Source organism: Pleuronectes platessa, chromosome 18 (assembly GCF_947347685.1).
Source record: "Pleuronectes platessa chromosome 18, fPlePla1.1, whole genome shotgun sequence".
NCBI classification, from domain to species: domain Eukaryota; kingdom Metazoa; phylum Chordata; class Actinopteri; order Pleuronectiformes; family Pleuronectidae; genus Pleuronectes; species Pleuronectes platessa.
In genome coordinates this window covers 13,057,576-13,080,387 of record NC_070643.1, presented here as the reverse complement: position 1 = coordinate 13,080,387, position 22,812 = coordinate 13,057,576, and the positions used below count along the sequence as shown (strand labels likewise).

Sequence of the window (22,812 nt, the reverse complement as noted above, 5' to 3'; positions counted from 1 at the left end):
CTCATACCTGTTTCTCTTGTCCTCTCGCTGCCCATCCGCAGCTTAGCCCTGCACCATCACATATGCACATGCCACACACACTACACGTTCTACCCCTGCCGCTCAGTCACTGGGGCAATAATGGCGACCAATGGTTTAAGGAAAACTCACGATCACACACGTCGACATGCTTCCCTCCGAGTAGTTTCCGTACCTTGGATGGGGGAGAGGACGAGGGGAGAACAGGCAGGTATGAGGTGAAGACCTTATTGGGTGTAAGGTGAAGTTTGAAATAATAAAAAATACACTTTCTACATTAAAGCCGACTCCTGTTTGCATCTGTAGACACATATTTGTCTGTTAGGGGCTTTGTGTTCATTAAATTGAGTGTTTTCCTTCCATGTTTTGATCACATTAATATCGGGATTATAACGCACTGGTTTTTTTCTTTTTTTTCCAGAGCAGGTAAGTAGATTATAGAAATGATGCAGTGTGATGATATTGTATAATGAGGATTTGATTTGTCAGCACTTAACATAAAACTAATGTATGAGCTTATAATGACTATACACCCTCCAGGATATTTACTGGACTTTACAAGTATGATTAGCAGCCTGACCTGTGTCATGCTCATCATTTCCATACATATTATCACCATAGCCATAATCTACTGTATCCACATTGCGTCAACCACACCGCGGCTCAGTACGTCTCTCCGTCGGTCTGCAGCCGCAGGAGTCCCCGCTGACAGGTCTCCAAAGAGCCGCTGAAGGTGTCTCTGTGGTTCGGGCCCCTCGTCTCCTCGCACCGTTTACCGTGCACTCACATCCCGGAGGAGGGGGAGCAGCACCGTGCACTCACATCCCGGAGGAGGGGGTACAGCACCGTGCACCGTGCACTCACATCCCGGAGGAGGGGGAGCAGCACCGTGCACTCACATCCCGGAGGAGGGGGAGCAGGAGGAGGGGGAGCAGCAGCGTCACACCTGCTGGTCGTGTGGTGCAGCCCGTTGCCATGGCTGCCGAGCACCACGTTACCGTAGAGACCCCGGTACATTGTGTCCAGTCTGTCCACTGTCCTCCTTTAATAAAGGACAACGATAACATCTGACTGATTTCATACATGCAGACACTTTTATTCATATTCTGACAGTTGTGCAGCAGGTTTATTTATTTGTAGTTTTTTTTTTGCAGTTTCGCTGAAAATGGGTGTTTTTTCTCCATTGACAAACAAGTGGTCGGGATGTAAATAAAACTGAATAAATAAACACAAACAGACAGACACATAACAAAGGGTCTAACCGACCCTCCCTCCCTCCCCTCCCCTCCCGGTTGGCGCAATGAACCGCACGCTCTCTCTCATCTCTTCCCATCATGCAGCGCTCTCGCCTGCTCCTCCGCCGAGCCGCCATGTTGTCGGAGTGAAAGCCTGGGGTGTCAGAGAGAGACTGGGGCCGAAATCCGCTACCATCCACCCTCTCCGCCGGTGAGTACCGTCCGTTCAGCGGTCGCGGTGGCACGGGGCATTGTTTATCCGTTTTCCGGAGCCAGTATTGCCGCACCCGGGGCTCGGGAGAGGGATTGAACCGGGGCTTTCTATTGTGAGGCTGCAGTGGCTGCCTCCCTTTCTGCTGCCTGCCTCCTTCTCCCGTTGTTTTCGGTTCTTCCGCTCCAGACAGCTCTCGGGCCTTTGTTAGCATCCGCGTCACGGGGACCTGTGGGGCCACAGAGCCGGCAGCACACAGAGGGCCCACCGGGTGAATGTTAGCAACAACATGGCGATATAACCAGGGTACAACCGCCGTTAAAAACACTGTTAACCCGTGTTTGGCCACTGGTACTCCCGGGCTGAGCTTGTGTCGGGAGGCCGTGTTATTGTTGGTAGACACGGGCAGTGAACCTCCATAACACAACCGGCACTCGGCGTGTGTGGACGCGGATGCATGAAAACGAACCCCCCCGGTAATTGTCACGAGTATTTTCACGAAGCATCCACATTTTACCGTTTCGTGTTTGATGTGTCATGTCTGCCAGGGGGAGCAATGTGCGCTCTGTGCCGAGACCCCTGACGCGATGTGCCGCTAGCTGCAGGCTGCCTGCTCGTATCGTCACACCCCTGTCGGTGCCCGGTATGCGGTGGATTGATCACCGGTATCGAACAATGATTAACCCGGTTAGCATATGGAGCACAGCGCCCGTTTCCGGGTGCCGGAGTTAAGCTGGTAGCATAACAAGCCGAGTGCGCGCCTGCATTTGGGTGGGGGGGGGGCGGCGGCCACACGGTTGTGGATTTCCGGGTGTTTCTCCACCTAACGTGGAGCCCGTGGGTACATGAATAAAGAGCGATCATTTCGCTGCTGAATGAGGAGGGAATCAACCCTGTGACCACACATGTCGGCAGACGGCTTTGTTTTTATCTGCCGGGACAGTGGAGCCGGGCATGGAGGGGGTGTGTTGCACGGTGCGTTCAGCAGACATGATGCTGGTGAGCCTGTAGCTGCATGTGTCTGAAGACGGTGTCAGACAGACTCTCTCTGAGGTGACGGCTGAGTGGCTCGGTGCTTGTGATCCTCTCATGGCATGTAGGGACCCAAATGTGAACACAGGTCATTTTAACACAGATTAGAGCTTGTTGGATAAGCTGAGGCAGTAAAATACAAATTATAACCCCCCCAGACTGCTGGAAACCACAGGGCTTACCGGGCCTCACTGTTGCCCACTGCAATTACACAGATCGGGCCTCACACCCTGCATGTGTCATGGGGTCATCACCACTCACTTACATGACAGGGACACTTTGGCCTCTTCAAAAGACAAACCTGCAGAAAAGACCAACTTAAACTGTTCTATTTACACAAATCATTTGCCTAAAACAGTTATTTACAACTTTGCGGTTTCGTGGCGTTGTTGTATTGTGTTGCACGGAGACGTTTATGTCTTATAATTGCATTTAGCATTGGTCAGTATGTTGCAGTACACACCAACCTCACCACCCAACCACAGGAACCATTGTGCTTAATTAACACCTTTTCTTTAACAGATGCACCTCCACATAGCCGAGGTTGATGACAGTAGTGTTACATCTAAGTTTTCGTTAAGTCTGAACTATAAACTGGACAATTAGTTTATCAGTGGTAACGGCGCGAGCTTGAAGCGGTTGTCTGCAGTCGGCGTGTCTGCACAGTGATTCATACCAACCACATACGTGTGGGCTGATCACCTTGAACCCAACGGGGGGGGAACTAATCAGCCGCCCACACTACAAGCGGATCACTGGGTTACTCATAGTAATTTGGGATGCCTAACAGGAAGGTATTTTACAAGTATGTTTGGTTCCAAATAAATAGAGGTGCAGTTTACGGTTTGTCACGCAGAGTAGAAGTTGGCAGTTAAATCTCTAACTGTTTACCCCCTTTCTCCTGTTCTAATTATCAACATTTACTTATGTTTAATGGCGGCTAGTCCCTCTAATGTGAGGGCCCCAGTGTGATTCATATTACCGCTCTCGCTTGTGCGACTGCAGCCTACAAACTCGATCATGTGCTCTGGATTTTTAGAGGGATTAATCTAATTAGGTTTGTTTCATATTTACATACAATTCTATTAAATTAGTGCCCGGCTGCAGCTCTGCAGTCAAACTAGACATGAGGCCAGCGAACCTAACCATTCGGACCATATTGAATCAATGAGAGCTGTACGTATAGAGTGATGTTTGGATGAAAGCCTCTACATTACGTGACTCTACAGCCGGCTCAGTGGGAACATTGTTCACTAAACTGCACTGTGCAAAATATACACCACATCAGCCCTGTAGGAAAAAGGCGTTGAGATGTTTTTTTGGGGGGTTATTTTTTAGGCTGGTGTTTGTGCTTCTGTTGAGGTATATTTTGTTGTACTAACACAGTGTTCAACAGTTTTAACCACCATGGAGTTTTATTGCAGTGTATTTACGTTAAACTGCATTTAATCTTGTTATTTAAAATAAACTGGCGGCCAAGTGTCGTTTGACATGTAAAGCAGTTATATGATATATTTCGGACTCTGGTTTGGCCTATGTCAGGCTCTGTCCTATTCAAAGGTGCCTAAGAGACATTGGAACCATTTATATATTCACATATGACCAAAGTATGTGTTGACTTATAGAAGAGCGACGCAGACTCTGAACTTTGAACATGACCCACGTGGAATAGTAAAATGACAAGCAAAAGATTAGATCAGCGATTTGCTTTACTCTTTACCTTTCTTGTAAAGTTAGGTTGCAGAACATGGATCACGTTTTTTTTCTTGTCATTTAATTTCTGGGTAGGAACAATAACTTTAGTCATTATTTAATTGCCTGAAAACACAATCTAGTGCCACACTGGCACAAGGTGACACTTAAGTCCTCTATGTATGCTTTATTGTGGGATTTAGTCACAAGGGTTTTATTAAACAGACTTGTTTCTTCACTCTATCTTAATTAGTTCTTAACAGCATTAGTTTAAGGTAGATGTACATAATAAACTATTAGCTGAGCATAAGGTCTTGATTCTGAGTCTTTTGTTTGTTCAACCTGTTGCTCCAGTTTGCCTTTTGTCTGAATGTAACATATGTATTTCTCTCTCTCTTTCCGGACAGGCTGTGGTGGAATGAGCAGTGTGTGTGTGTTGAAGAGGAAAGCAGTGCTCTGGCAGGATTCATTCAGCCCCCACCATAGAACTACATCTCCCAGCATGCCCGTGGTGCTGAGCAGCGGAGGACATGCCCCTCCAACTGGGCAGACCCCTCAGGCCGCACCCCCCAGCCAACAGGTAATACCCTCCGCATTTACACCTTTTTAAATATTTCATGCATTCATAAACTTGTGTTTGTCTTAAATAAACTTTTCTCTTTTATCTAGGGGGTGTCCTAGTCTGTCGTTAGTCATGTAGAACCATATTAGCCAGTTTGTGTTCACATTGAAAGAGCCAATTGTGTTGTCACTTTTGAATAAAGATGGTTAAAATTATGCTTTTGGAAATATAACCAACATACTCAGCTATTTGTACCTTAAGTACAAAGGATGCAAAAGCAGAGCAGATAGTCTTTTCCCTGCTTTAACTGCTGACTCAGGTTGGAACAAAGAATAGCTCTGCAGAAACCTCACGTAGTGAGTTTTGACTTACTAGAAGTTGTGACTGCTGCCTTTAAGTGTCTATGTCTGATATCGTTGCATGATCGTGTCATGTTATATTTGAGAAATTCATTGAGATTTGAGTTGTGATAATGAGTAAAATATCTGTACAGGCTTAATTGTGATTAGAGAAATTATAATTTAGTTAATTGATAAAACCGACAAATGACAAAAACAAACTGCAAGTTTCTTTGTCGTCATTGGTCTCGTGAAGCTACAAAACATTTTGTAGTCACAGCTTCATAAACTTAATCAGAAAGGAATTGCTGCAGCTTTTCCTGCTTTGTGTAATTTGTAAATGGATATTTAGTTCCTTACTTTTCTAAATTGTTAAATGAGCTGTTTGAAGTCGGCTGCTGGTCCCATGGGCTGGGTCATAGTCAATATAGTTATTTGTCTGTCTTTTTAAAGAGGAAATTAGAATTTATTGACTGAAAAAAATATCAGAGTTTGGTGAAACCTTTTGGCGCAGCTACAATGAGGTTACAGAAATACCTTATAGACAGCTCCTGATCTCTTTGTTCTTTTCTCTAGGCTAATAGAGCTGCTGCTGTTACATACAAGAGCTGTTAGCCCATTCACACTTTCTGTTAATTGGGCAGACTAGCCATGCTGCTATAAAATATTTACTTAAACTAATTGTAGCTGTCCTGAAAGTCCCACAATAGCCTCATCAGTTAAGTGTTACTGCTTGATAACAAGTTGACTATTCATTACTAATTCGGGGGGGGGGGGGGGGATTCAGTCCATCTGATAAGTAGATTGAATGTCGTCTCGCTCAGTCACTCTGTTGCGTGTGCAGTGAATGACTGAGCCCACTTGTTTTACAGTACATGTCGACTGGTTCTTTGATGACGGCGTCTGGTGGGGAATTTTGAGTTCGCCCTCAAAATTAGTTAGAGGAAGTCTACACAAGCTTTGGCAGCAGAAGAAATGCAGCTTCCTATTTGGATGTCATTTGAGTTTCACACGGGAGGATGTGGTTCTGAATTCCTCAACCCAGAGTGCTGCTGTGATCAGGAGGATGAATTTTAAAAAAGGATATGATAGATTGGGAAACTGTTTTTAACTGTTTTTAACATGTAGTCATAAGGTTTAAAAAGGTGTTCAGATATATTTTTTTAGTCTGTCAGGAACCTTTGAGGATCTCCAGCTTAAGAATCACTTTGCTGTTCAGTTACAATACATTGATTTATTTGTATGTTTGACTTTTAATCATGATCAACTCTTTTTGTGTAAGTTTCTTCTCTTGCATTTTCTATTTAGTTATAACTGTCTATACCTACATGTCTCCAGTCATTGCTCAGATACACTCTGCTTGTTCCTGTTGCCAGTAATTTCAGGATAATGTGCATGTGTGTCTCTAAGGGTGTGGCGGGTGCTGGACGTTCCCAGGATGATGCCATGGTGGACTACTTCTTCCAGCGGCAGCACGGTGAACAGCCCGGCAAACATCGCTGGCCCACTGGAGACAACAACCATGACAGCCAGGTGTGTATGTGTTAGTGTTTCAAAAAGAGAGATGCCATTGCAGCACTGCTACTGTTAATGTGTCGTATTATATTTATTACTGTTTGTTATTCAAATCACGCCTTTGACTTATTGAGATAATGAAACGCGTGGTGTTATGCTTTTAACGTCTCCCCGGTCTTTGTGTGTGCAGGTGCGATCCATGGACGAGTTGAACCATGACTTTCAGGCTCTAGCTTTGGAGGGGCGCGCCATGGGAGAGGTGAGACATTAAGGTTAATGGTTGTAGTTGCGTGAATGTGCGTGCAAACTTTGAAGTGTACATAGCTTTCCTCGGGATAATGTAGCATGTGGGCTGTACAAACATGACATGTCAGTAAAATGCTGATAATTGATTAAAATAAGTATTTGAGGTCAGATGTGTCACAATTAGACATAAACATGGCTGTGTTATGTCACTTAACCACCTAGCTGGAAAACACTTGATTCACATTGATTTGTAGATCAATTACCATGGCAACAGCCACAGCGGCAAATAAGTTTGGTCAGCCCTAACTGACAGAGTCCAGTTTGAATAACAGGAAATCTCAGGGGAAAAAACGGACACGTCGCTTGGTGAAAGGTGCTGGAGCTTAAAGTAGTTTGGATTTGTGTTTGCGTTGTTTATCTCCAGAACTCAAAAGGTCTGAAAAATGAGAAGCATCTAGGCTCAGATGCTTTTTAATTTGAACTGGTTGGACTGGCTGTTGGCATGTATTAAACACAATCAACACTCGGTTAAGCTGTTAATGCTGGACCAGTGCCTAACTTTGGCTTGTGGAACCTAGTTCGTCTTTAAAGCGTCTGGTTTTATAAGTCTATTGTTGTATTCAAGTGGTGTTTGTTATATTGCTGTGGGCTGTAATATGTTTGAAACGTTGAGGAAAAATAATACATCACTTTGAAATATACGATTTCAAACTAGCATATCAGTTTACATTGCTAAAAATCTCTCTGCCCTTAAGAGTCGTTGTTTCCTGTTGCCAGAAGAGACTGATCATAGTGGTTTACAGAAACAACAAACTTTATTAGGGGGAAAATGTTGACTAATAAAACAAGAGAAACACAAACGATCTACTGATAAAGTGCATGTCTACTCAAAGTAAGTCCAAACTCTAAAAACTACTTAAAACTATTCAACTCTAACAAATTACATTTTAAAATTAAAATGAGCCATTATCTTTTTATCATTGCTGTTACTTTAGCTTCTTTTCAGACATCACTGAACTACAGAGAATCTCCCGACATTCTCTGGAGGGGCTGTATGTGAGAACGCAAATGTCCAAGTGAGAGGCTCCAGACTTTCTCTGGAGTTTCTTAGGACAGCCCCGTAGTAAAAACTCTGGATAATGTCTAAATGAGCCGATGGGAGAACACCGCAGGAGATCCTCTGGTGGATTCACCGTCAGCGAGTGGGATGCTGATTACTTTTCTAACACGCGACAGAGGCAATGCGGAAAGAAGCAGGAAATAAAAGCAGGATGAAAAAGCAGTGCCATACAAAATGAAGATGCTTTTGGTGATAAGCTCTGGAGATTTTTGTGTGATTGGCAATGAATGACCTGTACTTGTCTGTGGTGTAGTCAGGCATCAGATACTTTGAACAGTTGTGTATAATACTGGAATTTAAAATGCAGCACTGACCGTCTTGAATAAAAGCAAGCGGGTTATATGGTTTGTAAGATTTAACGAAGTCTCTGCTCAAATGCTCTGATGTGCAAATAATCAGTTATGTAAATATTTTATTTTGCCCTTTCTTCCATGTGCATATACCTGTATCACCATTTTGACCAATTTCTCCTCCTTTTCACCCCCTTCTCCTCCTGTTGCCCTGCGTCTCTACAGCAGCTGCTCACTGGTAAAAAGTTCTGGGAAGCGGATGACTCTGGGAAGGACGGACCAAAAGGGATCTTCCTGGACCAGTGGAGGGACAGTGCATGGAGTGCCTCAGGTACCCACACGTCTGGATTGTCTTTGTGATATCATAGCAGGTGTCAGCAGGTGCAGGGATTTTGGCAGCGTTTATTTTTCGCAAGCACATTGAGAAACCACCAGAGCACTCGCTGTCTAGAATCTGAGAATTACTATTTATATTCCTGTCAGAAGCTGAAGTCAAAGTGAAATCGCCCTGATAGACTCCCAGATGAATACTTGAGATTCATTCTGCTGTATCTTGTCAACACAAATCAGTTATTTCTGTTGGCATGATGACAAAATAAATACCTGCAAATCTGAAGCAGTCTGACACTTGTTTATCAGATCATTTCTGTTGAGAAGTGTCCATGGGCCAGATACTGAACCTGAAATTGCCTCTGCTGGCTGTACAGGCTGTATGAATGGTGGTTCCTCTGCATAAAGAGGTGCTGTGTTTTAGGGTGAATGTGTCTTTTACTATAAAGTACTTTGAGCGGTTGATAAAACTGGAAAAGCACTATATAAGAGCAGTCCATTTCCTGTCCCTACCAGGTAATGTTGCTAATGTTTTACGCTATCCCCTGTCATGCTGGGACCTCGTGCATGAATGTTATTTATTGGTCCTGTTTCCTCTTGTTGTAGATCACTCAGTCTCTCAGCCAATCATGGTAACCCGTCGGCCAGGCCAAGGTTTCCATGGCGGAGGTGAAGTTGGCGTGGGCTCGGTGATGTCACCGCGGTCTGAGAGTGGAGGGTTGGGAGTTAGCATGGTGGAGTACGTCCTCTCCTCCTCACCAGCTGATAAACTGGATTCCTGCCTTCGGAAAGGACCTTACGTAAGTATCTTCTCTTTGTCAGTAAAAACCACAGTCTGTCGTTACTCATCTTCATGTAATCACTTTAACTGAGCCATCGGATTTTCAATAACCTTGGCTGCACACATCGGCTGCAGTTGTTCTCCCGACTGATCTGTAACTTTGTGTATTTACTGTCAATCCCTTTTATGTTGTCAGAACCACTCTCTCCGTGTATCTGTTATATTCATGGTCTCTCACTGATTACACAGGGCCAGAGGGATGGAGAGGTGGAGGAAGAGAAGCCAAAGGCAACGTTTGAGGGAGAGAAACTCAAAGAGTTGACGGAAGCTGAAGCTGATGTCATCAGCGACGTCATCAATCCCAATGGGCTGCCTGTGCAGAATGGCCTCGATGTGGATGTCAAAGAGTTTTGGTAGGACACACACTTTCCCGACTCGTTTGAGAAAAGCTTATCTTGTTCTACAAACAGCCTTCAGATGTAAATTCAACATCATCTCCTTTTCTCACCATTGCAGTCGTCCCCCGGGCAACATGCCGGCCCCTGGCCCAGAGGGTGACCTGCTTGGGGGTCCATGCGGTGTAGGGGCTGAGGGCATGACACCCTTAGGAGTGGGTGGATGCCCCAAGCCCCCCGAGGACTTCTCTGGTGTAGAACAGGGTGGCGTCACCATGGACCCCATGGAGTCAGTGATGGAGCCGCTTCAGTTTGACTACAACTCCCAGATGACCATGGACTCTGCGCCCACTGTGGGTCTATTTGATTACGCTAACCAGCAGCAGCAGGTAAGAGAGTGGTGGTGGCGGTGGTATAGTACAAGTATAGTTTCTGCTCCAGTGATGTTTAAAGAGTGTTTATCTGTGATTTTGTGTTCAGCTGTTTCAGAGAAACAATGCACTTGCAGTGCAGCAGTTAACAGCAGCCCAGCAACAGCAGTATGCCTTGGCAGCAGCACAGCAGTCTCACATTGGTAAGCGTGTGTGTGTTATTCAGTTATATGAGCAGGACATTTCAATGTAAACACCTCATTTGTTAATAAACGCATGTTTGTTTCATAAGGCACATTTTCTATCTGCACGTTAAGGTACAGGAATTGGTCGGTCTCACCAGTGACTCATAAGTGCTGCAGCGTCTAGCTTTTCCATCTTATTTCTTAGATTGAACACACCTGAAGAAACTGAGGAATATTTTTGCACCTGTTTAAAAAAAAAAAGTTTTCATTCAGGACTTAAATACAAAATGTATCAGTGTAATGCATTGTTATTATAATACTCAATGTATTATGTCAAATCTTTCACCCCTGTCTTGTCTTTTATGTGTCGTCAGGTCTGGCCCCAGCGTTTGTGCCCAATCCTTACATCATCAGTGCTGCTCCACCTGGGACAGACCCATACGCAGCTGGACTAGCAGCAGCGGCTACGCTTGGTAACATAATTTTGAAACTGACGCCGTGCTCTATTTAAATGAATTTAATAACGCGTATAAAAACTGGCACAGTCGTACCATCAGTATTTCACATATTTGTTTGTGTTTAGGTCCAGCAGTCATGCCTCCCCAGTACTACGGTGTGACCCCCTGGGGGGTCTACCCTGCCAACCTTTTCCAGCAGCAAGCTGCTGCAGCTAACAACTCAGCCAATCAGCAGGCAGCAAACCAGGGCCAGCAGAACCAACAGCAGGTCAGTCGGTTATTTACTAATGCAAATACCGGCCTGTCCTCTTATCCTGGTGATTTATTATGTCACCCTGTATCTCTGTGTAGGGCTGCTGGTGTAAACACTAACTTCTTGAGACATTCACAATATATAATTAATCTACAGTACACCACAGGTTATCTGCTCTAGAACAGATTTAAGGAAACTATTGATATTGACATATCTGGTTTTTCTGACATTGCAAAGGTAATGCGTGGTGGTGGCAACCAGCGACCTCTGACCCCCAGCCAAGGTCAGCAGAATCAGCAGAATGACCAGCTGGTTGCAGCAGCGGCCGTCAACTCGGCCCTCGCCTTCGGGCAGGGGTTAGCGGCAGGAGTCCCTGGTGAGTCTGACACTCTGTAAACTGGTTTTACTACTTTGGAAAAATTCCCAACAGACCCAATTACATTTGCTATTTCAACACTGCTGCCTATAAAATTGCTGTGGAAATTTACTTAAACAGCCCACAACCCCCAAATGTACACAGTACTCAAGAGGAAACTGCTCTCTGAATAAATATTCCGATGCTGTCTCTTTCTCAGGGTACCCGGTATTGGCCCCTGCAGCCTACTATGATCAGACAGGGGCCCTGGTGGTCAACACTGGAGGGAGGAATGGCCCTGTCCGCCTGATGGCTCCAGGCTCTGTCATCATATCTCCCTCCGCAGCACAAGCAGGTAACACAGTAATGAACATAAAGGCCGAGGGTGGGCTGCAGTTTATTCTGAAACGGGACAAAGTCATGCACACAAACAAGGATTACACACTGTGGTCTTCATAAACATGTTCCCAATGTGCTATCCAACCAGAACCTGCAATTAGGAGATGAGACTGTACCTTGTCTGGCCTTTTACGAGGAGTTCCCATGAGTCAGTGTGCTCAGTATCAAGGGCGAATTTGTGTTTACGTCAATACTGGCATTAAAGTGATAAATTGTTAGTGGGGTGAAAATTTGTATGATAATTGACTCTTTATAAGGACATTTAACTGAGCTATAAGGAAACCTGTAAAAACACCTTCTCCTCTCACTGTACTCTCTCTTCCTCCAGTTGCAGCCGCTGCAGCAAACGCAGGTGGTGCCAACGGGGGTCTCGGCGGTGGGGCCAACGGTCCATTCCGTGCCATGCAGTCCCAGCAGGCTCAGCAGCAGGGTGGCCCCGGTGGTGCTCTAGGAGGGAGCTCCTTCTATGGATCCTCCTCCCTCAGTTCCTCCTCCCAGAGCTCCTCTCTTTTCTCACAAGGCTCAGGGCAGCCGGGGCCCGGGTCTGCCTCCTTGGGATTCAGCCAGCCCAACTCCTCATCCCTTGGTGCCAGTCTGGGGGCTACGCTGGGCGGCTTTGGCACTGCAGGTTGGAATACACCTTATCACGTGCTCTGCCGTATGAGTGAGCAGCTTGATGCATATATTTTTTGATTTACAATGCATAATCCCTGTCGATAACATGATCTAATTGATCTTTGTCTCCCTCTAGTGGCCAACTCGAGTGGGGGCAGTGGGTCCAGACGGGACTCCCTGACAGGCAACAATGAGCTGTACAAACGCACACCCTCCAGCCTCACCCCGATCGGCCATGGAGGCTTCTATAACGGCACCCTGGGCTTCAGTCCCTCCCCTGGCCCTGTGGGCATGCCCCTGCCAAACCAAGGCCCGTCCCACTCCCTCACACCCCCACCTTCCCTGTCCAATCACAGCTCCTCGTCCAACCTTAATCTTGGTAAGTGTCTGTTTTGATTTAAGTGATTGATAACCCCTTTGAAAAGCTTTTTTTAGTTATTGGTTCTATGCCAACGGTGCTGTTTGGTCAGACAACGGTAAACAAAACAATCTGTTTCCATAACAGAGTGCGTCGGTTAATGTCCTTCATTTAAAGTTAGGTTTTTAAGTTTAATTAGTTTGACATATCTACAGTATAAACACTGCTTTAGTTTATGAAAGCTTAACACAAATTGTGTGTTAATCTTATTTGGGTAATGACCTGAATTAGGCTGGTAGTTTGCAGGTTTACATTCATAAATAATTTTTCATCACTAGATTGAACAGAAGGTTTGTCCATTTGTAGTTTTACATCCCAAAATGTTATAGTTTAAAATGTAACATGCTAAACATTTCCACTGTAGCTTGTAATAAATTACTGTTACCGTTCATAATTTTCAAGACATAGCACTATAATCAGTTGGCCGACTTGCAATGCAGTGTGTTGTTGTAGGTTTGAATTACCAGCAGAGACTTTTGTCAGTTCCAGTTTTTTCCATGATTGACAGTTGGTGGAGTGAAGTATAATTCAAAGATTCAGCTCCAGTGTGAGGAAGCAGAAACAACAGTCAAACTGACTGATGGAGAAAGTTTAGGCCTCATAATGATGATAGATTACCTCACTTTGGAATTTTTAAAGTCTTTAGGAGGCTGTTTATACTTAAAAGTAGAAACTGAGAATGAAACTGAGCCCTGATGCCCTCAGCTACAAAGAAAATAATTGGAATAGGCACATGTTTGTTTGTGTGTCAGGTTTTAAATCATGCTCCAATGCCAAAACCGTAAAAAGTATTCATCTAACACATGGTTTACTATAGAACTATATACTTAGTTGTATTTGTCTGTAGCACGTTTAATTCAATATCTTCTGAGCTCATCACTTATTGTTGTGTCAGAGAGCTGATATTTATTTTTGCTGATGTCTATTACCTGGATTCAAAGCTTTTATGGGAATAACAGATGTATATCATCTCAGTGAATCTTAGTTTCATGTTTAAGACAGTGCTGCCATCCAGTGCTGTGTTTTTGTGCTGCAGAGCGCAAATGTTAAATAATGGGGACCTAAAACTATGTCACCGCAATGAATATCTCTACTTTAAACCTGAATAAACCCAAATTATGTCTAATGAAAATAGTGTAGGATTCCTAGGTATGCAATAAATAACCACCTCCTTTCTACAGCAGGTCAGATTGTTCAGTCGGTTCACTTGTAGTGCGCTGTGTACACACTCCCTGTCACAGTGTGTGAATTTTGACAGGGCAGCGTTGTCTCAAATCAAACACGGCCGCTGTGCACTCACTGGAAATGACGATCGCAACATTTGACCACGAGTGTCACTCGCATAAATATCTCCTCATGAGAGGCTCGTTGAAGTGACCCAGAGCAGCCTGTGTTCAGCTGCTGACACTGAGCATTTGTACAAGGGAATAAGAGCCTTTCATTTCCCCCTCGCATTTTGTGTTGCAACCCTATGCTTATGATAACAAAAACAACAATGGTGAGATAGAAAAACATATTAGAATTTTATAACAATCTATTAAAAGTGAAATATCCTGTTGAAAAGTGCTCTCACTGGCTCTGCGACTGTTTTGCACACTTACCTGTCTTTCACCCTATTCAAAAACCTTTTTTTCTGTTTCAAAATTATTAAATTGTTCATATTTGAATCTGTAGATGTAAACCTGACTAGTAGCTGGTTTCGTATTTATTATAATTAACAGTAACTCAGACTTCTCTTGCTCACTGTCACGTGCTACACACAATGTGTTTATGGGCCCTTAAAGAGTTGTTACATCTTCATATAATTTAAAGCTGCTCCAATCCAGACATGCGAAGGGGCTGCCAGGAGTTCCATCTAAGCAAGATTAATTACCTTGTCGACAAAGTGACAAAGGCAATTACATCCATATTAATTTTGGTCAGTCATGATGTGGGAAACCCTGAATGACGTGATGAATGAGTTTGGTTCGATCTCCGTGCTGTTGTTTCAGAGGGAATTAAATCCATCTCTCTAGGTGTAAACGAGAGATGAGCAGCACCAAAAAATATGGAAATTAATTGAGGAGATAGGTTTGAACTCACGAGAACTGTGAATGCGTTTCCATGGGATGAGACCGTGTTCAGCACAAATGGAGGAGACTTTGCAGCCGGAAGTAAAAAGCTCAGTAGTTGGACACGAGGTGTGGAAGGCGTTCAACTTGGTTGGAGCCTCTCTTTTTTCTTTTCTTTGTCGTTTATAAAACGCCGAATTAGGCCATCGACCTTCTCACTATATTTGTTAGGGACTAGGATAGACAGGCACTGGAATAGATTTGGTGACAGTCTGCACTTGGAAGATCAGAATTCTTACGTTTTAAAGAGACGTTCAGCAAAGAAAGTGTTTTGAATCGTCTGGATCAAACAAAGTCCGCCTGCAAGTTTGGTGATGTGCAAATTAATAAATATATGCATGAAATTAGTTTTATGATCATAGTTCTCTGCTCATGCTCAGTCTTCTTGTATGCTAATTATTTAGCTTTATATGAATCGTCTGTTTTCTGTCGTTGCAGGAGGTCTGACCAATGGCAGCGGGCGTTTCATCTCCGCTGCCCCGGGAGCGGAGGCCAAGTACCGCAGCGCCGCCAGCTCAGGCTCCTCCCTCTTTTCACCCAGCAGCCAGCTGTTCCCGTCATCACGACTACGCTACGGCATGTCAGACGTGATGCCGTCGGGCCGCAGCCGCCTGCTGGAGGACTTCAGGAACAACCGCTACCCCAACCTGCAGCTCAGAGACATTGCCGGTCACATCATGGAGTTCAGCCAGGACCAGCACGGCAGCAGGTACACACAGATATCAGTCTCGCTTCAAATACAAGGGACTAAGAAGAAACCAGAAAATCTAATTCACCAACCCCTGAATTCTTATATCTCTCTGTATGCAAATTACCTCCAGACAAAAACGCATTGTGCAATTGTGTGAATCTTCAGTTTGACCCCGTGTTAAAGTCCTGTTAGGCAGCGCTGGACAAAAGTGGTGAAGTTCGGTGCACAACTGCAAGGATCAATGGTCACGTCTCTTTTCTGTTGATACAATGCGAACAGGCTGCATTCGTTTTAAGGAGACAACCCTCAGGACATTGCGTGGTGTTTATATTCTCCTCAGAAGGCACCATACCGCCGTACTTCAGGTTCATGCTCAGTTCATGCTGGTATGGGGCATGATTACGTAAACATTATGAATATAACATGAATATTTCAGACCCTGTCTCCTTATGCAAACAGTTTGCTGTTTGCTCAAGTATATTTTGTCATTGATAATGCAACAAATAGCGTCATTGATGGCTCACCAGATGGCAACGGATGGCAGCAGGGGCCCCCGGAGGCCACTGTGGGGTCCTGGTTTCTGGGTCTGTCTGGGTTGATACAGCAAACGCAGACTTATGAAATGAGCTATTAATACACCATGACGTCCAGTCTGCACAATCCAGACATTTTTTCTCCTCGGTCCCTTCAGCGTCGCTGTCCTTTTTTATCTCTGCTCTTCCTGGCATCCATCACTTCACCTCACAGGCTGTTTGGTTCCTTCAACTCCATCTGTCTTTTCTCAGCTCTCAACTTCATCTGCTTTAGTCTGATTGTTCCCTCAGGTTAAAGATGCAGAAGCAGCTCTCTCTCTCTGTCTTTGTACATCTGTCACTTTATTGCCACTCTCTGATATGTTTATTTGTTAGTCTTCGGTTTCATGTAGAGCAGTGCAGGCTGCACACTTCCTCGTATACATTGCAAAAGCTCATGTAAATGAAGAATAACAAAACAAGAGGGTGCAAAACTTATCTGTGGAATTTAATACAGCACATGTCTGTGGTTAATGCAATGCTTATCCTCTCTGTCTTAAAGGTTTATCCAGTTGAAATTGGAGCGAGCCAGTTCCGCGGAGCGCCAGCTTGTCTTCAGTGAGATACTCCAGGCTGCCTACCAGCTCATGGTGGATGTCTTTGGAAATTATGTCATCCAGAAGTTTTTTGAGGTGTGTGTGTGTGTGTGTGTGTGTGTGTGTGAGAAGCTGAAAAGTTGGTGCTGTTTGTGATTTTGGCCCTTAGGATTTCCAATAACAAGTGCAGTGTCTGGTCTAAACCTCTGTTTGGAATGGGCTGTTTGCTTGATGGTAATGCTGATGGCAGCTTTCTTTCTGAAACTGTAATAGTGGCCTGCAGTAATTGAACTGCAGCAATCAAAGACTGGCTGCAGGACTCAGTCAACAGAATCCTGAAGCTGCACCACCGCTGCTGCACTAAGAGCTGTTCACCTGTTTGTTTTTTAAAGTTCAGGGAAGCTCGATTGAACTGGAGAATCGCCTGTTATGATTGAGTCCCAGCCGCCACTGCCACAGGGCACTGGTGGCATGTTCATTTAAAACTGATTAACGTTGAACGTGTCATGTGTCTAAATCACATCTAATTCAACACTGCCTTTCTTTGGGCCCTTAACAACACACAGGCCAAGTGTGAAGCTGATGAGATGAACGGTTCTCCTGATGTGAGCCACATACAGATTTCTGGAATTATTAGCTTCTGTTGTACGACATCCTGTGGCCTGTGTGAAATTGCGTTATACATGGTATTGTGTCCCGTATTACTAGATGGATTAGAGGATTTACAGGCTTATTTTCTGTGTGTGTTTTAGTTTGGCAGCCTGGACCAGAAGCTGGCTCTGGCAGAGAGGATCCGAGGTCATGTGCTGTCTCTGGCCCTGCAGATGTACGGCTGCAGGGTCATTCAGAAAGCTCTGGAGTTCATCCCCTCGGATCAGCAGGTCATTGTAAGTATGCTAATTTTCATTGGACGGTGTCAGTGTGTCAACAAGGAAAGCAGACTGGACCTTTGCCCTAAAATCACCTTAATTAAACTCATTCTGCTCATAACACTGCTGTTATTCAGTTGTTGCAGTCAGAAATGATGTAGTGAGCTAATCTGATGCCCCCATTTCCAAGCATACCTGTTATCCTGTAATTCACTTATGAAAGAGTGCATTGTTCAAGGACCACTGATTTGTATTTGTATAGAAAATGCAGCTTCGATAAAGAGCTGTTCCCCTCCCGCTGTAAAGGCATTTTTTATCTACATTATGGGTTTTGTGTTAGAACTGCCTCGTGTAACAGCAGGCTCCTCACAGGCGCTCTATCATCCACAATGAATGAGGCTAATGATACCGCAGTTTATATGTAAATGTTGAACTGCAGGTGTTAAGATAAATCCAGCTGAATTCCACCATGAAATTGTTAGAGGCAGTGAGTGCCTGTAAGAGGGAGTGAGAGAAGTATCCATATCTCCTTAATGATCTGCAGTAGATTTCTTCAGGGCGCCTGTTTAAAACCCAGTGTTACTTGTTGGGCTGTGAGCCACTGTGAAAAATGAAAAAGCTCCCTGGCAATATTTGATTTCCTCACGATTATATGTCCCTCTCCACATTCTACCCCCCTCATGCTTTCCTCCTCCTCATCCTCTTCCTCCCTGTCATTGTCGTCCTCTGCAGAGTGAGATGGTGCGGGAGCTGGACGGGCATGTGTTAAAGTGCGTGAAGGACCAGAATGGTAACCACGTGGTGCAGAAGTGTATTGAGTGCGTCCAGCCTCACGCACTGCACTTCATCATAGACGCCTTCAAGGGACAGGTGGGTCCCCTCTGCACGCGAACACACATCGGTATTTCCACATTCAATCACCGAAGCCGGTGCTTGGCTGACATCCACACACACACACACACACACACACACACACACACACACACACACACATTCACTTGTGTGTGCACATGTACACTGTCGCTGCCTTGAGGCACCGAGCATATTGTCACCGCCAGAGTACATATCCAGTCTTTTCCCGGCACCGGGTACGTTGCCATGGCAACAGGAACCTCAGCCCAGTGGCAACAGTTATCTTTTATCCAACAGCTAAATGTTACATTACCATAAACTGTTTAATGAAAGATTAGTGTGTTCGTGCATGTGCCTTTCTTTTAAATACAAATAAAATATTTCACTTTTCCGATTTTCATGTGTTCATGTGAGGTGTTTGTCGGTGAAATTCACCGAAGTGAGTGTTGTGTTTCTTGAACATTTCCATGTTGGGCTACTGAGTGTTTTCTACTTGGTGGCTCAGATTTGTTTGTGTAGCTGAAAACAGGTCAGGAATTTGTTTTCACCTGCTCTGCAGCAGAGGTCTGGGTGTGTGAATGTCTTTAATCATTTCCTGCTTGTGAGGGGGGCTACGCCATTAGTGAGAAAAGTTTGAGCAAAGGTATACAAGTATCTGGATTAACCCTCAGCAGACCCCCATTTCCTGCAATAGCCCAAAATATAATGAAACTAAAATAAAAGTGAATGTTCTTCAACCCTTTTGATCTGAGTCGTTATCTGAGTAACAGAAGCACAACCACTGTAGCAAATGTAAGATGAAACAAGTTTACATTAGTTCTTTTCAGGAAATCTGCACATGTGTGTGGATCTTAAAATTAGAATCAGGAGCAGATACGCTGTTTAAAAAAAAAAGGCTGTTAAACGCCTGTTTAAAAAAAAAAAAAAGGTGATTGACAAATTTTCCATTGCCAGTAGAGAACCTGTTCTTCCCCCCCCCCGGTGCGTCATGTTCAACGTCAAGAGAGCTCTCCCACCCGGCTGTCTTGCCAAATTAAAGCGTTCACTCTGGTGTCACATTTCAATCACTGCGAATCTGAGCTGATTAAAACCTGTGGTAACTGTAGATTTGTTTTTCCGGGGGGGTGGATGGTGTTTGATTCTTTTCTCATTCCTGACAAAAGCTTGGTGTTAGTGGGTGTTGGTGAGTTTGACCAGTGGAGAGATTTCAAACAATCGATAACTTGTCATGGTTGTTTGAAGACCAGAACCCACCTAGAGTAGTGCAACCAAGGCTACAGCTTCCCACAGATGGAAAGGTATATTTTAATGTGTTTGTGTGTGTAATGACTAACCCTGTATTATAACCTGTGTCTTTCAGGTTTTTGCTCTCTCCACTCACCCTTACGGCTGCCGGGTCATCCAGCGCATTCTCGAACACTGCCTTCCTGAACAGACGCTGCCTATACTAGAGGAGCTCCATCAACACACAGAGCAGCTAGTGCAGGTAATGTACACAGACCAGCCCTCAGTGTTCATCTGTTCACTTCCACCAGTGACGTGCTCAGAGCGATCACACCTCAAATTGGCTCATATAAAGCTTTTCCCAGAGCCTCCAAATTTTGGAAGTTGGCTGCGTTTGTTGTGACGTCAGAGGCACCAGCTGTCCTCCTCACGTTTTCATTCACATGCCTGATTTTTTTTAATTCAGGACCAGTATGGAAACTATGTGATCCAGCACGTTTTGGAGCACGGCCGAGCAGAGGACAAGAGCAAGATTGTGGCTGAGATCAGAGGCAATGTGCTGGGACTTAGCCAGCACAAGTTTGCCAGGTAAAACCCAAAAGAAATACACAAATGCAAAGTTTCACTCTTGTTTCCTCCTACTTTGAAAAGATTTTACTTTATTCTCCAAAAGTACATAAAGACTTAAGTTTTGCTTTCTCCTTTTTATGTAAACTCAACTTAACAATTTTCTGTTTGTCCAGTAATGTGGTAGAGAAGTGTGTGACCCATGCGTCGAGGGCAGAGCGGGCGGTGCTGATAGATGAAGTGTGCAGCCTGACTGAGGGCCCCCACAGTGCCTTATACACCATGATGAAGGACCAGTACGCCAACTACGTGGTGCAGAAGATGATCGACGTGGCTGAGCCGACCCAGCGCAAGATCGTAATGCACAAGGTGGGTGGAAGGGCCGGGGTCAGACTATGTATTGGTGTAATTAGCCTCGGTCAGTATTTAGTATCTAATTTCACCTGCGGTTCGATATTGGTATTAAACCACTAGCGCAGCTTATTACAATGGAAAAAAACATAAGTGATCATTTTATTCAGATAGTACTTTTCATATCTTGCTAAACCTACAACAACACCACATTTAAGAGATCTTATTTCTACATATCAATACTATTTACAGGTTATTAAATGTGTAAAAAGCAATGACCAATGGTTTAGGTGGGGGAAGTTTTAAAATGGTCTAAGTCAAATATACAGATTTAGAAATCGCATTACAAAAAAGTACAAAGTATTAGTACCGATTTGAAAAATGGCCAAAAGTAAACGCATGAATGTGGTGCCTTGGTTTCTCTATCACTTCAGATGTTACTCATAGATAACCCTAAATGCACATTTGATTAATTGGACACACTCATTTGAAACTTAAATGAATACAGACAAACCAGAGGACATGTGGGAAGACGCATGCACTGAAGCACATCTAATAACCTATTCAAATACATGGAGGGAATCCAGATGGAAGGTAATTATCAGAATAAATGATGGCTTAAACATGCCTTACAAACCAAATGGGATGTTTGGTACACAAATTCCCAACCTTACCCACATTGGACCAGTATTCAGCTGATGTCCTCTGTGCTGCTACAGTTTCCCTATGAATCTTTTCATGGCCCATTCATTGATTTGTTCGTGGCCACCGCAACAATATCAACCCTGACAACTGCATAATATTTATCTATCAGATGGGTAAAATCTGAATCCATATTATAGGTGTGTACGGTGCATTGATTCACACAGCCCCTCAGGACACATTTCAATGCAGGGTGTGGACAGACTAACTTTGGCCCTGTTCAGACTTGGTGTTAACCTGAGACATCTGATCACAAGTGCACACTTGCTAAGTACGTGTGTTCACACTTGGTATCAAAATGAATCCTGATTGTGTCTCCTGTGACCACATGGGGTCTGATCGCTCTTCTCCGCTCTGTATGCAAATTGTCACGATCGTCATTTCTGTTCTCAAGACCAAATGATTTTTTCTTACCCAGCCTGAGTAAACAGATGTGGTCGCTGTGTTTGTGTATCGGTGCGTATGTCCGAGTGTTTCGCCATGAGACCGAGGAATGAGGAGAGACTGAAAGGCAGCAGCTGGGCTCTGAGGAGAGATCCTAACAATTTATGAAAAATATCAATCATTGTTTGGTGGCGGCTGCAAATAACATGGACACTGAGAAGCAGAAAAAACTTTGATTCCTTGCAAAACTGCAGGAGACTTTGCTCAATTCGTGGTTGTTAATGGTTTTTCCAAGGCAACGACACAGAGGCTGACTGAAGCTCAAGTGATCATTGATTATGGGCGTAGCCGCAGCTGATGTGTGTACCAAACATGTTTTTGTTTTTTTTAACCCTAACCCTTTTTTAAGTATACTGAAAATGTGTCTGTGTCTCTGTCCAGATCCGGCCCCACATCTCAACCCTGAGGAAGTACACCTATGGAAAACACATCCTGGCCAAGCTGGAAAAGTACTACATGAAGAACGGCGTTGACCTGGGTCCTCTTTGTGGCCCACCTAATGGCATCATGTGAACCAGTTCCCCCTCCCCTCCCCCCCTTTGCTTGAACCACCTGATATAACCCCCCCTCCCCTGACCTCCAACCTTCACCTTACCCCCCCCCACCACTGCAGTCCTGTCTGCCAGCCTCACCCTCCTGTCCTTGTCTGGCCCTTCAAAGGCGCAACTCCCACTCCCCCCCCCTCCCACTTCCCCCCCCCCTCCTCATCCTACTCACCAAGGACGTGGAATAGCCCTTGTAACCCGTTTCCATGACTACCCCTCGGGAGGAGCCTGTTGCTATGGGCAGCCTTAGTTTTTGTGAGATTTTGTCGCTCCTCCCCCGCCCAGGCCCACCGAAGGAGGGATGAATGGCGGGAGGGCTGGAGTGCAGGGAGTGGAGAGAGAGGTGAGACCTGTTCGATTCGTCACTCCACTCCCTTCATCTTTTTTTTTCTTCCATTTTCTTCTGTTCTTTATTTCTGATAAACTGAGAAATCATTTCACCATTTTGCTACTGCTGCATACACAATCCTAGTGTCCCACCTTCCTCCTGCCATCCTAGCTATTTACCACTATGAGATGGAACGAATAT

The 22,812-nt window shown here is 44.6% G+C and overlaps 1 protein-coding gene across 2 annotated transcripts; it reads left to right on the top strand.

Annotated features, from left to right (window-relative positions):
- The first annotated feature begins 1,332 nt into the window (after window positions 1-1,332).
- On the top strand, window positions 1,333-22,352 carry pum1 (pumilio RNA-binding family member 1). Of its 2 annotated transcripts, none has more exons than XM_053446897.1 (23): window positions 1,333-1,464; window positions 4,596-4,768; window positions 6,499-6,621; window positions 6,794-6,862; window positions 8,488-8,590; window positions 9,196-9,389; window positions 9,620-9,783; window positions 9,887-10,154; window positions 10,246-10,339; window positions 10,696-10,794; window positions 10,905-11,047; window positions 11,270-11,408; window positions 11,608-11,742; window positions 12,115-12,414; window positions 12,538-12,780; window positions 15,369-15,639; window positions 16,696-16,825; window positions 17,482-17,616; window positions 18,331-18,468; window positions 19,811-19,936; window positions 20,141-20,262; window positions 20,418-20,610; window positions 22,120-22,352. In XM_053446897.1, the coding sequence occupies exons 2-23, from the start codon at window positions 4,607-4,609 to the stop codon at window positions 22,249-22,251; spliced, it is 3,483 nt and encodes a 1,160-aa protein (XP_053302872.1). In that variant the 5' UTR covers window positions 1,333-1,464; window positions 4,596-4,606; the 3' UTR covers window positions 22,252-22,352. The 2 variants fall into 2 exon arrangements, with proteins under 2 accessions (XP_053302872.1, XP_053302871.1); XM_053446896.1 differs by having other exon boundaries at window positions 8,485-8,590; window positions 22,120-22,351.
- The last annotated feature ends 460 nt before the right edge of the window (window positions 22,353-22,812 follow it).

Bases quoted from the DNA above. Each gene is read 5' to 3' on its own strand.
- pum1 (XM_053446896.1), top strand. From the start codon at position 4,607: ATGAGCAGTGTGTGTGTGTTGAAGAGGAAAGCAGTGCTCTGGCAGGAT. The intron at 8,591-9,195 runs GTACCCACACGT...CTCTTGTTGTAG, and splicing joins CAGTGCATGGAGTGCCTCAG to ATCACTCAGTCTCTCAGCCA. The intron at 19,937-20,140 runs GTAATGTACACA...TTTTTAATTCAG, and splicing joins ACACAGAGCAGCTAGTGCAG to GACCAGTATGGAAACTATGT.